Here is an 11,978-nt window from a genome sequence, read left to right as displayed (position 1 = left end):
ACCCAATGAACGTCAAAACTCCTACATTTTGGTGTGATATCATCATTATTCTATAGCATATCTGTAACATCAATATTAATAGAATATTAAAAATTAATGCACATATTAATAATTAATATTATTACTTCAATATTAGTAAAATTAAACCAAATGTTGGCACAGATTTCCTAAGTGGAGTGAATAAGGAAAGCACTCAAACCAGGCTCTCTCTTAGCAAGCTATCTGTATTGGAGAATAAGACTTCTCCCTTTAATGAAGGTGTTTCCAGGGCTGCACAAATTTTGTTCTCTTTTCTCATCCGATTTCTCCTGCGAGAACCTGCCCCCCTTTTCTTCCTCCCAAGCAGGCAAGGAACCCATTCCTGGCCTGGGATTATTGCCAGGGTGATGCTGAGGCAAACCGAACAGTACAGGGGTCTGCAGAAAACCTTTCATGGCAGAGCTGGCTTGAGACTGGCCACCTTTTCCATCAGTCATGCTGAGTCCGGTTTGTTGTGCCCTTCAAGTCTGAAGCTGGCTCAAAGGAAAAGCAGAAGGGCACGCGTGGCCATTTACGTTTTGAAATACTTCTTGTGCTCACTGATTTGCTTATTACCACTGTAAAGGAAAGGTAAAGGGTGTCCCCTACCTCCACTGCAGAAAAAAAATTAAAGGCACTTTGCAGGTATGCTTGGACTTGGAAATCTCCCTTAGGATATGAGAAAAAATAATTGATTAGGACAGAGTTTCAGAAATAATTGGGATGCAAAAGCTTAATCATCCTTCCAAAATGATGTCTCAAATCAACTAACCTTCATTCTGAGTGTCAATTAATGAGAATTCAATTACTAAAAGGGAAATCGTGGTAATAATGATTGCCAAATGAGTATAGTAGGGATGTAGGACAGTTAGGTTTTGTCTTTAGCAATTCTACGCCAGCAACCGTGCTCCAGTGGCAGTAGGGAAGGTGTGGAGATGCCCCTTGAGGGCAAGTACAGGGTAATGTCTCTCTCAGAGAAGCACCTTCCTAATACCCTGTCCAGGACCGTCTTCAGGACTGCTACACATGGTGTGAACTACGAACTTGTGAATTTGCTGTACTCATTACCCTGATAAAGGCCTAATCCCATAAGTTAATTGGCATAAATTACAACTACAAAGTTGCTCTGCTCTTGTCTGGTATACTCTCCTAGGAGTTCAGTTTGGCAGGTCTAAGGCCATCATCAGATATAATTTTCCACTCACTTACTATGACATAAACCGGGTTTCTTACTTTCAGTGGAGTCACTGGTGATTTATGCCAGTGGGAGATGAAAAGCAGGGCTGGTGTTTCCTGCTATGGTTCATCGTTTTGAGCATGATGACAATGTGCTTGGGTAAAAATGAATGAAGCAAGAGATGGGACACACGCACGTTTGGACTGTCTCTATTTCCTTCTTGATTTTCCCTTTGAGTGTAAATTGAATTCCATGCTATTAAGGTAATGTTAGATTGATAGACATGGACAGTCTTCCAGTGGGTTTCTCCCCTGCAGACTCACACTCTGTGCTTACACAGGGTGTTTGGGGAGCCCCACTATTAAGTGAGAGTGATAGGATCAGTTTTGGGGATCATTTTTAAATCCAGGTTACAGGAATTTCTGTAGCATTCGCAGGTCACTGCGTTAGCATGGGAATGAACTGGTTTTCCACCAGCACAATCCAGCCCATTGGGTTGGAATTGAGCTGCACTAAGGCTTCAGGTCTAATGCAGGCACTTCATACCTGGTCACGTTAATGCATCCCATATATAAAATTACCCTTTGCTGGCACCTTGGATTTTTCTGTTTGGTTTTTATTTTTGTTTTTCTCTACAGGACCTAAGTCTTTGTCACGTGTACCGCTGCTGTATTGCCACTGCGAAGGGTGAAGCAAAATACATAGGCTTTGGAGCAGGAGCTCCAGAGTTTAGAGTTGGGAGGATGCAATCCTATCTCTCCAGACACTTATTCTTTTAACATGTGCAGATCCACAAGGGTCTGACCAAATAGCAGATGCAGTTGTTCCATTCTATCTCTTCAGGGAGGCTGTGGAGACCAGCGGAAGGTTTCTGGTTAACTTGCTGGGACATTTCTCATCTTCGCTAATACAGGTGTTTGCTTTAATAGAAGCGTGCTAACTTCTCTCAAACCTCTCATCATCAGCAGCAGCAAAGCACCGATTGTTCAATGATGAATGACTTTACTTTTCCAGTTCCAGCATATGTTTGCATGTCTGAGAGCAAGAAATGTGTGAAACTCACACAAACTATTGGAATTCCAGCTCCAGGCACTGACAGGTAAATATGAAGTAGCACAGTATTTCATAGAAAGCCCACAGATTATATGCTTGCCCAGGTTAAAGTTGAGTCTTTGAGGCATGTGCCAAGAAAAACCTCTCATACCACCTATGCCAAGATTCCTCCATCATCTCAGACTGCAGCCTAGTTGAGGAGTTCATGCCTTGCAAACTGCTGAGTCCCCCTCTAAGCAGCCAGAGGCATGTAAGCTTTTGCTAAGCACTCATAAGGAGCTCTGCCAGCTCGGGTGAATCAAGTATGTGATAACAGATTACACTGAATAAAAATGGAAAACAACAATGACAAAATAATGTTATAATATTAAAATAAATCAAATAATATACTGCCATTATTCTGATACAGAATTTTTACACGGCAAATTTGATAAATATACAAGAAGTCAGGTAGCCCATTACAATAAATTTCAGGGTTCCTTTTTTAATATAAACTACATCTTAATACACAGTTTGAGATGATCAAGTAGTTTTACACCAACTCAAGTAACAACAACTTATTCTCATCTTAGAATACTAAAATAACAAAAATCTTTTAATGCTTTAAATACTTAAATGCTTTGGTTCCACCTACCACATTTTAAAAATGTAAAAACTACATCTATTGGTTAAGCTTTTACCCTAGAGATGTGCCTAACTTATAAATAGTTATATTAATAAAGATATGAAATGTAATGTAAATACAGGTTTTTGGAAATCATCATATGTTTCACGCTATGCAAGTCTTGATTTGATTCAAGTTGCACTCTCTAATGCAACTCTCAGTTTGATTCAAGCATTCCAAAGTGTAACGATGTGGCCAAAATTTTCAAAAATTGACAACAATCTTGGATGTTTTCACCCTGGGCTTAGGCTAGAACCATGAGGACCAGGAGACAGTTCAGAAGTTAAGCTCTGGCCCTCAGAAAGCAGTGTTAATCTCATTTTGCTCTCCTGAAAATGAAAGCATCCACCACTGAGTCCCTCCTGAAAACCTTGGCCACTACAGCACAGTATCTCATTTTCAGTGTTAATGTTGGTGAGGCAGGAAAGTATGGTAAAGGGTTTCCCCTGGCAAGTACCTTGTTCATCACAATAACAATAAAAAGAATACATCGAGTGGCTCTTTCTAATGCAGAATAGCTCCTGCTAAAAAAAGACATCTTCTTTTCTGAAGTCTGGTAAACATTTGAATTTGCCAGGAGAAGTCCGTATGCAGGCCAGGCTGGGGAGACATGGGCAGGTGTGGTGCATCCGCCGCCCGGAGAAGGGAACCTGGGGACAAAGAGCACAAACATCAGGGACAGGAGGCACAAGCGATGGTGCTTGGGATGGATGGATTCAGATGAACAGCAGGGACCTGGAGAATGCTGCCCTCCTCCCTCCGTGGCAGAAGATCCCCATGAGCTGCAGTACAGGGGCTGGAGAGCAGATGGCAAAGTCAACCCCAATGCATTTCGCAGTCAAGCCACAGTTAAGAGCAAAATGTAATGGCCCTTCTTGCTGTGTAAATCTACATCTGTGACACATGTTTTCTATTTGCTCCCATTTCATAAAGGCATCTGTTGTGAAACCACACTGGCCTTCAGCATCACGTTTCGCGGTGTTTGCTGCGCAGAGATTTCTGCTTGCCTCAATTCCTGCATTGCTGTGCAGCACACAGCAGCCTGTCAGCCACATTACAGGACCCAGGAACTACAGGATCCCATGGTAATTCAGGTTGGAAGAGATCTCTGGAAGTCACCTCACCTGACTTCCCTTTGAGCAGCATCTCCTCACCACAGGGGAGAGGTTTCCAATTTTACCCCACTCTCCTCCAGCCATGCTGTTTCAAGGAGCATATGGACTGCATTAAACACATTTAATTGCACCATGATATGCACATGCTCTGACACTCTTTAACAACTTGATCACAGGCACCACCTTCTACAGGAGCCAAGTGGGACAGGCTGGTGGGATGGCATGGCAAGGGGGCCTGCTGCTGCCGGCCAGCAGCGTGCACTGAGCATTAGGTGGGACACAACGAGGGAAGCACAGAGGAACAAAGTTTCCACTGGGCAGGCCCCCTAATTCCCTCATTTCCTGATTTCTGGGCATTTTGAGCGTGGGATTTTATTATTCCAGGATTGCTTTCTGTTAGTGTGCAATTCTTCTCTTTAAGAAAGTCAAAGGAAGAAAGTGTCACGTTCCCCCATGCTTCATGCCAAGGACCTGCCTGACTCCAGTGACACCCCGCCAAGAACAGGGGGTGAACGGGGAGCTCCCATCACCTGTGGTGCCCTGAGCCAGTGCCAGCCCTCCACCCGGCACGCTTTGAAGAGCAGCCCCAGAGCAAGGGACACCGAGGGCTTCCCCATGCCATCCACCACAGGTCCTCTGCCCTGCTGTGAACAGAGAGGCCACTTTTCATGGGTTCCAGAGACTCCCTGTGGGAATCTCACCTCTTGGGTGCCCACACACAGTGCTCTAGAAAAGCCTAAACCTCGAGCTCCTCGGGCTGCTAAGGCTGACTCAGAGGTACCTCGCAGCCCTCCAACAGCTCAAGTGATTCATTCAAAATGTTACATTCACTGAAAGGAAAAGTTCCTTTCAGCGGGTCTCCCACGCTGAAGACGTGTCTTAATAAAACACCAAGCTGGGGACACACAGCGGGTGACAGCTCTGCACGATGGGCACTTTGCTGGGGTGCGCAGCTTCTGCCTGCACAGGCAGAGCCTGTGTGCCCAGAGCCAGCGCTGGCAGTGCCAGCTGAGCTGATGCACACCTTGCCATGCCACGCGCTCAGCACTGGGTTTTAGTAAGCATGAAGTGATAAGAGGTTGTAGGTGAAAAGGAAACAAGGGAGCTCCTGGGAGAGACGTGGGGGTTATGTGCAAGGTGTGCAGCAGCAGAGAAGCCACCCTGTTGCTGCCAGGTCTACCTGCTGACCCACCAACCCTCACCTGCCTGGCCCTGCCTGCAAACCTTGCAGCTGCAATGCCAGAGGAGACTGTTACCAGCATCAAGTCCACGTAAGCTAATTGCTAAGAAGGAAAAGAGAAAGTGGAAACCCAACCAGCAGCCACCTCCTCCAGGGTATCTCCAGGCCACTCTGGAGGTCCACAGGGCAGTGGGATGGCCATAGTGGTTCTTGCTTGGTACTTGACCTGCAGGTCAATGAAAGGATTTGGTGCTTAGAGCACTTCATCTCCCAGCTGCACACTATCCAAATATTTAGCAGAGAAGAACCATTGAGCAAACTCCTTAAAAATACCTAATTTCACATACTACAGTAAATCAGTTTGCTTTGTGCTTGTGATGAAGAGCAGCGCGGTGAGGAATCTAAAATTAACCTTATAAAGCTAATAAACATCAGTGTCTGTGACCATAAGTCTGGGGTGGACAGGCATCTTCTCTATTTGTAATTATGCAGGCAATTAGCTTAAAATATATCCGCCAGTATAAATTATTACCCAATAAGAATAAGCTTATAAAAAACCTAGAAGACACTTTCTCTTATGCTGTGATGCCTGTTAATATAAAGAGCCCTAAAACCAAAAACCTGCTACATTATATAGTAAAAAAAGAGAATTTGGTCCTAAATACCAGAGAAGAAGATTTAGAAATTTAACTGTAATACTACAGAGCCTTTCACTTCCTAAAACTAAGAAAATAAACCATAGATACTGAGAAGCCAGGCATTGGATGAGACAGTGAGAGATGCAGTTAACCAGCTGCAATTTATAATATAAATTTATTACCATGATATCTTTCACATGTGATGACTCTTGGGCCATTCACTTCGCTTAGAACGGCTCTGAAGAACACCAGGTTCTCAAGCCCCTTGGTAATACCCCATTCAACCTTTTGTATTATTTATAAATAAACAGCCTTTTTCCTAATCCATAACATATCATTAGATATCCTTAAATAGATGCATTTGTTAGCATTACTATATTAATAATAATGTGTATTATATAATAATGTACTAATAGGTAACTAGCGTTATATATGTGTATGTGTATATGTATACATACATATCTATTTGAAATTAATAGGTAAAATAGAAGAAAAGAGAGCCTACAGTGAGTTTTCTTAAGTACGGGTGTGTATCAACACCACCTCAATGGCTTTTGAAGGCACCAGTGCCTCTCAGTCTCTGGGTGCAACGGGATGGCAGTGCAGTGATGCACCAGGTGTCCCAACACTAGCTGGTGACATTCTTATGCCTGCAATGGGATTCCATTCACATCCACCAAGGTCGGCAGCACTTGTTACGCTCCTGCTCACACGCTTTGGCAGGGTTGGGCTTGGGAACTGCCAAGGCTGTTTGGATTGTGTAATGAAGCAAAACAGCAACAAGAAACTAATAACAAAACAAACCCAAAAGTGTGTATTGCTTTCATCCTTGGATTCCCTTCAGCATAATTCTGATAGTAACATATTTCCTTACAAAGGTACCTTCAGCGCTATTTCCGCACAGAAGCAAATGGCTGGGAATTGTAACGTGTTTTCACCACCTATAGTTTTTACGCAATGTGACGTAGGTTGCAGTATATTCCCATTTCTTTCTGCCCTGCCAGCTCTGGTGTCTCACAGCCCTCCCTGAGACGTACTTACTCGGTGACTCAAAGGATGGCACTCCTCTCCCAAATTTCCCATTGGCGTGCACATTCGCAGGCTGCGGATCCAGAGGCTAACTGCACAGCACATCCCTCCTCCACACTGCTGGTCCCGGTCGCAGGCCTGGAGTACAATACAGCATTAGGCAAAGAATATGAATAATAAATATATTCCAGAAATAGGGTGCTCAAGAGCTGCCTCTGACACCCCACAAGCTATCATGGCTTCTTAAGGCCGAATAATGAGATTTAATGATGATTTGTAGTATCTCTTATCTCCCATGGATAGAGAGAGGTTCCTGGCATGTTTGAGCCCAGGTTGTTTACAGCCAGGACCATGTACAGAGCTGCTCAGGGCTGAATCCAGGACTGTCAGTGATTTACAGTCCCGTGTTCTGAGCACTGATAGACCATGGCATGTCCCTCTCTGTTTCCCAGATAGGAGCTTGAGTGAGGTCAGGCAGTACAAGGACCAAGTGCTCCAAACAGTCAGGAATACTGTCTGACAGAAAAGCTAAGACAGAAAATTATCCATTAATTTAAAGACTTTTAAGTAATTAGTTCTTCTAGTTTCTTATAATACCTTAAAGATGAGTGATTTTGCAAATGCAAGACTGCACGGTCATTTTATCAGAGAAGTCCAAGCGGGAGTAGCCAAAATAGAAGTTTAAGTAGGGATTCTGTGGCTGTCATCTAGAATTATAAGTTAACTAAAATTAACTAAAAAACATCTTGAATGTGTAATAGAAAAAGCTTTGCGTAAGTGTCCACACCCAAGAAAACGCTACTGTGGCAGCATTCTCCCCCCAGGGCTAGAGAGTGCGAGAGGGCCATATTTCGGCCTCTTTACCCAACACAGTTTTTGGCTTAGATAAGCACAAACCAAAATACAAACTATTGGGTACGTTTTAAAAACAAGAAACCATGAAGAGAAATTGACATTGTAGGGTTTGGAAACAGGTTACTGCACACTTTTTGCCTATTTTTTAGCTAAAAGCTTATCAGACTTTTTACTATATAAATATGATATGAAAGACACGTTCCTTTCTCCAATGAGAAATGCCATTATTTACAGAAATGCCATAATTTACAGATTACACCCCAAAGGTAAGCTTAATTAACTCACTACTCTCTTAATGTCTGACAGCAGGAGTGACAGACTAAAGGCATTGGTCAGCAGTACATAAAGAGGCAACTTGTGAAAACGTACATAAAAGATGATGATGGCTCTGGGGAAGACTGCATATCAGAACAAATATTCACTTGAAAAAAAATCTTACAAATCTTACCTTGGGATTTTCATGATAAATGCTATTAAAATGTACTCTACTGGGTAAATATTACACTGACTCAACTGTCTCCTAAACACACATTTAATGAAGCATACACTCTATGCTACAGGTGAGACCAAACATGCACAGTATTTACATGTAAGACTAATGTGGTCATAGAACTCCCACTACACCCTGCCAGGAAGATAATCTTTACTTTCCAATCTGTCTTCTTTTAAAAAAAAATAAAACAAAAACAAACCAATCAAAAAAACATTACCCTAGTCACAAAACAATGCAGGTTCAGTGATTTTGGCTGCCCCCAGCATAATGACAAATTACTCAGTGGGAGTCACAGGCTCTGCTGTTCCTCACTGTTCAGCTCCTGAACCCCCTTTTCCTCTCTGTAGAGAGGTTTCATTGAGCCCCATCCATATCTGTGGGACTGGCCCTGGAATGAAGTACTGCTCAGCCACCAAGAAGATCCGAGTACATCCCAGCCAGCATACTCCATGCTGAACAACTTCATTTTAGAACTCACACACATACATCTGACAGAGTCCCTTTATAAAAACGTATAAGTTTTGGAAAACTTCAACCAAATGCCCCTGCCAACACCTTATCTCCAGTGTGTAACTTATACTGCTACTGCTCATCTTCACAGGGTGCAACGTGAAGGATGATCCTTCTCAGCATCCCATTTAAACATAGTTTTATGGAAAATTCAGCTTCAGGAAAAACTCCCAGGTGGAATGCAAGCTCTAAAGTGAACTGGAGTCAAGCACACAAACCACTAATGAAGTGAGGAAGGTTTGAATCAAGCCTTTAAATTACAAAGGAAAAGCACTGTTCAGGCTTAGAGCATGGGGATGGGAACATCTATGTCAGCTCTTGTCCAAGATTTGCCCAAAACTGCATTAAAGTGGTTTAAACAGAAATGCACTGCAATAGTTAACAAAGTAACATTTTCTAGTTCTAATCTATTTTTACTTTTTGAATCTGCTTTATTCTTGATCTATTATTTAGCACTTTGCAATTATTTTTATTAGTGGACTAATTATGGTTTAAAGGTGTAGCCACAACTCTAATGTAGACTTATGTAACCTGGTCCTCCATCGCTGGAAATATTTCTGCTTAAAGGAAAAATCTCAATTATTAAAAACTTCCTTCGCACTCTCTGCTCTGAAAATTAATCACTCCTGGGAACTGATCTGACCTCCAGAGAAATGCCTACGAGCTGTTTCATGGACTTCAGTGAAGCCTGGACAGCCATGGAGTAATCCATTGCTGTGAGTACAACTTCTGATGGTTACAAAAGACATGTAAGCTCTCAAAGGAATGCAAGCACTGGGTTATTAATCCAAAACAAACAATACAAAAAATAATTTTACTTAAGAGTGATGCAACAATTTGGGTTAAATAACGTCTTTAGAAAAAAAATCTCAAGCCTAAAAACAACAACAACAGAGGACTCATCCGCAATGGGTGGTTATTAAGGACAAAAAGCAGCACAGTCATACCAAAAAAAAAAAGAAAAAAGTGGCGTTTTGTGATGATTGCAATATCAGCAGCTGTAAGTGGTAGGACTAGAGGAGCTGGAGGAACTCAGGGCGCACAAGCATGAGGTTTGGTGCCCTGAGCAGAGCCAACCAGAGGCAGGTTAGGGGCAGCCTCTAGCCCTGGTGAAGCAGCAGGAACCTCTGCACATTCAAGGACTGACCTGGAGACACCACCCCTCGAGTTCAGGCATCCGTCTCCCTAAAGGGACAGACTTCACACTGTGGCATCCCTCAATCCAGAGACCTGCAAGTCCTGGGATCACCCGCCACAGAGAGCTCCCTCCGCACACCCATCCTGGCATCACTCATCCGAGGGAGACCCTGGCTCTGGCATCAGTTAGTTCAGAGAGACCCTCAGCTCTGGGCATGCCTCCTCCCAGAGAGACCCTCCACATGCTGGCAACACTTATCCGAGAAAAATGCCCTAAGTCCTGGCATCTCTCATCCCCTGGCACAGCCCTCCCTACCCTGTCCTGGTCATTACTTATCCCAGAGACACCCCCAGCTGCAGGCACCCCTCACCCTACGCAAAATCCCTCTGTCCTGGCATCACTTATCCCAGACAGACCCCCGAGATCCTGGCAGTGCTCACCCCAGAGAGACTCCAGCTCCAGGTATCCCTCACTCTAAGCAAAACCCCTCTGTCCTGGCATCACTTATCCAGGACAGACTCTTGACATTACAGCCATGCTCCTCTCAGAGAGCAGAGAAACCCACAGGTCCAGGCACCCCTCCCACTACACGAGACCCCTCTGTCTTGTCATCACTTATTCCAGACAGAGCCCTGAAATCCCAGCAGTGCTCACCCGAGAGAGACCCCCAGCTGTGGACATCCCTCACCCTATGCAAAACTCTTCTGTCTTGATACCACTTATCCTGGACAGACCCCCGAGATCCTGGCAGTGCTCACCCCAGAGAGTCCAGCTCCAGGTGTGCCTCATCCTATGTGAGACCCCTCTGTCCTAGCATCACTTATCCAGAACAGACCCCCTAGATCCTGGCCACCTCACCATGCAGAGACCCCCAGCTCTGTGCACCCTTCCCACAACACGAGACTCTTTTGTCTTGGCATCACTTATTCCAGACAGACCTCCGAGACCCCAGCAGTGCTCACCCAAGAGAAACCCAAAGCTCCGTGCATCCCTCATCCTATGCAAAATCCTTCTGTCCTAGCATCACTTATCCAGGACAGATCCCTTAGATCCTGGCTATGTTTGCCATAGAGAGACCCCCAGCTTCGTGCACCCCTCACCCTACACGAGACCCCTCTGTCCTGGCATCAATTATCCCGGGCAGACTCCCGAGATCCCGGCAGTGCTCACCCCACAGAGACCCCAAGCTCCTTGCACCCCTCATCCTGTGTAAATTGCCTCTGTCCTAGCACCAGTTATCCCAGGCAGACCCCCAGGACCCTGGCCAGGCTTGCCACAGAGACCCCCCCAGCTCCGTGCATCCCTCCCACTATTGGAGACCCCTCTGTCCTGGCATCACTTATCCCGGGCAGACCTCCGAGATCCCAGCAGTGCTCCCCCCACAGAGACCCGAAGCTCCGCGCATCCCTCCTCCTATGCAAAATCCCTCTGTCCCAGCATCACTTACCCAGGACAGACCCCTTAGATCCTGGCCACGCTCGCCACAGACACCCCCAGCTCCAGGCACCCCTCACCCTACGTGAGACCCCTCTGTCTTGGCATCGCTTACCCCGGGCAGACCCCCGAGATCCCGGCATCGCTCACCCCAGAGCCCCCCCCGCATCCCGGCACCGCTCCCCGCTGGCTGTCCCACCCCCACCCCGCGCTGTCGCCCTCGCAGCCGCCCCCGTGCCCGGCGGGTCCCGTCGGTGCCGTCGGTGCCGTGCGGCGGCGCTCACCCCGGTGATGACGGCGCCGTGCCCCGCGGCCAGCAGCAGCGCCAGCAGCAGCAGCAGCAGCAGCAGCCCCGGCGGAGCGCGGCGCCAGCCCCGCATGGTGCCGTTCCGCGGTCCCTGCGCTCCCCGCCCCGGCCGTTATAAAGCCGGGGGCTGCGGGCGGCGTGAGTCACCCCCGCCCGCCCCCGCCGGCACGGGCAGGAGCGGGGCTGCGGCGGGGCAGCCCGCACCGGGCTGGGGACACCCCACAGCACCGCAGGGGCATCCCTCAGCCAGTCTGAGATGGGGGGACCATCGCACCGGGGACAGCCCGCTGCACCTCAGGGATGTCCCGCACCGGGGCTGAGGTGGGGGACACCCCTCACCGGCTCTGCGGTGGGAGGATATCGTACT

General features: G+C 46.3%; 1 protein-coding gene across 1 annotated transcript; it reads right to left on the bottom strand.

Moving 5' to 3' along the window:
• Nucleotides 1-1,928: 1,928 nt before the first annotated feature.
• On the bottom strand, nt 1,929-11,701 carry PROK2 (prokineticin 2). The gene is made up of 3 exons (XM_054076813.1): nt 11,589-11,701; nt 6,887-7,012; nt 1,929-3,562 (listed from the first exon to the last, which is right to left on the bottom strand). Exons 1-3 carry the CDS (start codon nt 11,682-11,684, stop codon nt 3,437-3,439), a joined length of 348 nt encoding a protein of 115 aa, XP_053932788.1. The 5' UTR covers nt 11,685-11,701; the 3' UTR covers nt 1,929-3,436.
• Between the last annotated feature and the right edge of the window lie 277 nt (nt 11,702-11,978).

This window comes from Cuculus canorus, chromosome 11 (genome assembly GCF_017976375.1).
Source record: "Cuculus canorus isolate bCucCan1 chromosome 11, bCucCan1.pri, whole genome shotgun sequence".
In the NCBI taxonomy this organism is placed as follows: domain Eukaryota; kingdom Metazoa; phylum Chordata; class Aves; order Cuculiformes; family Cuculidae; genus Cuculus; species Cuculus canorus.
Note: the sequence above shows the minus strand (reverse complement) of the source record. Positions and strands in the feature narration are given on the sequence as shown.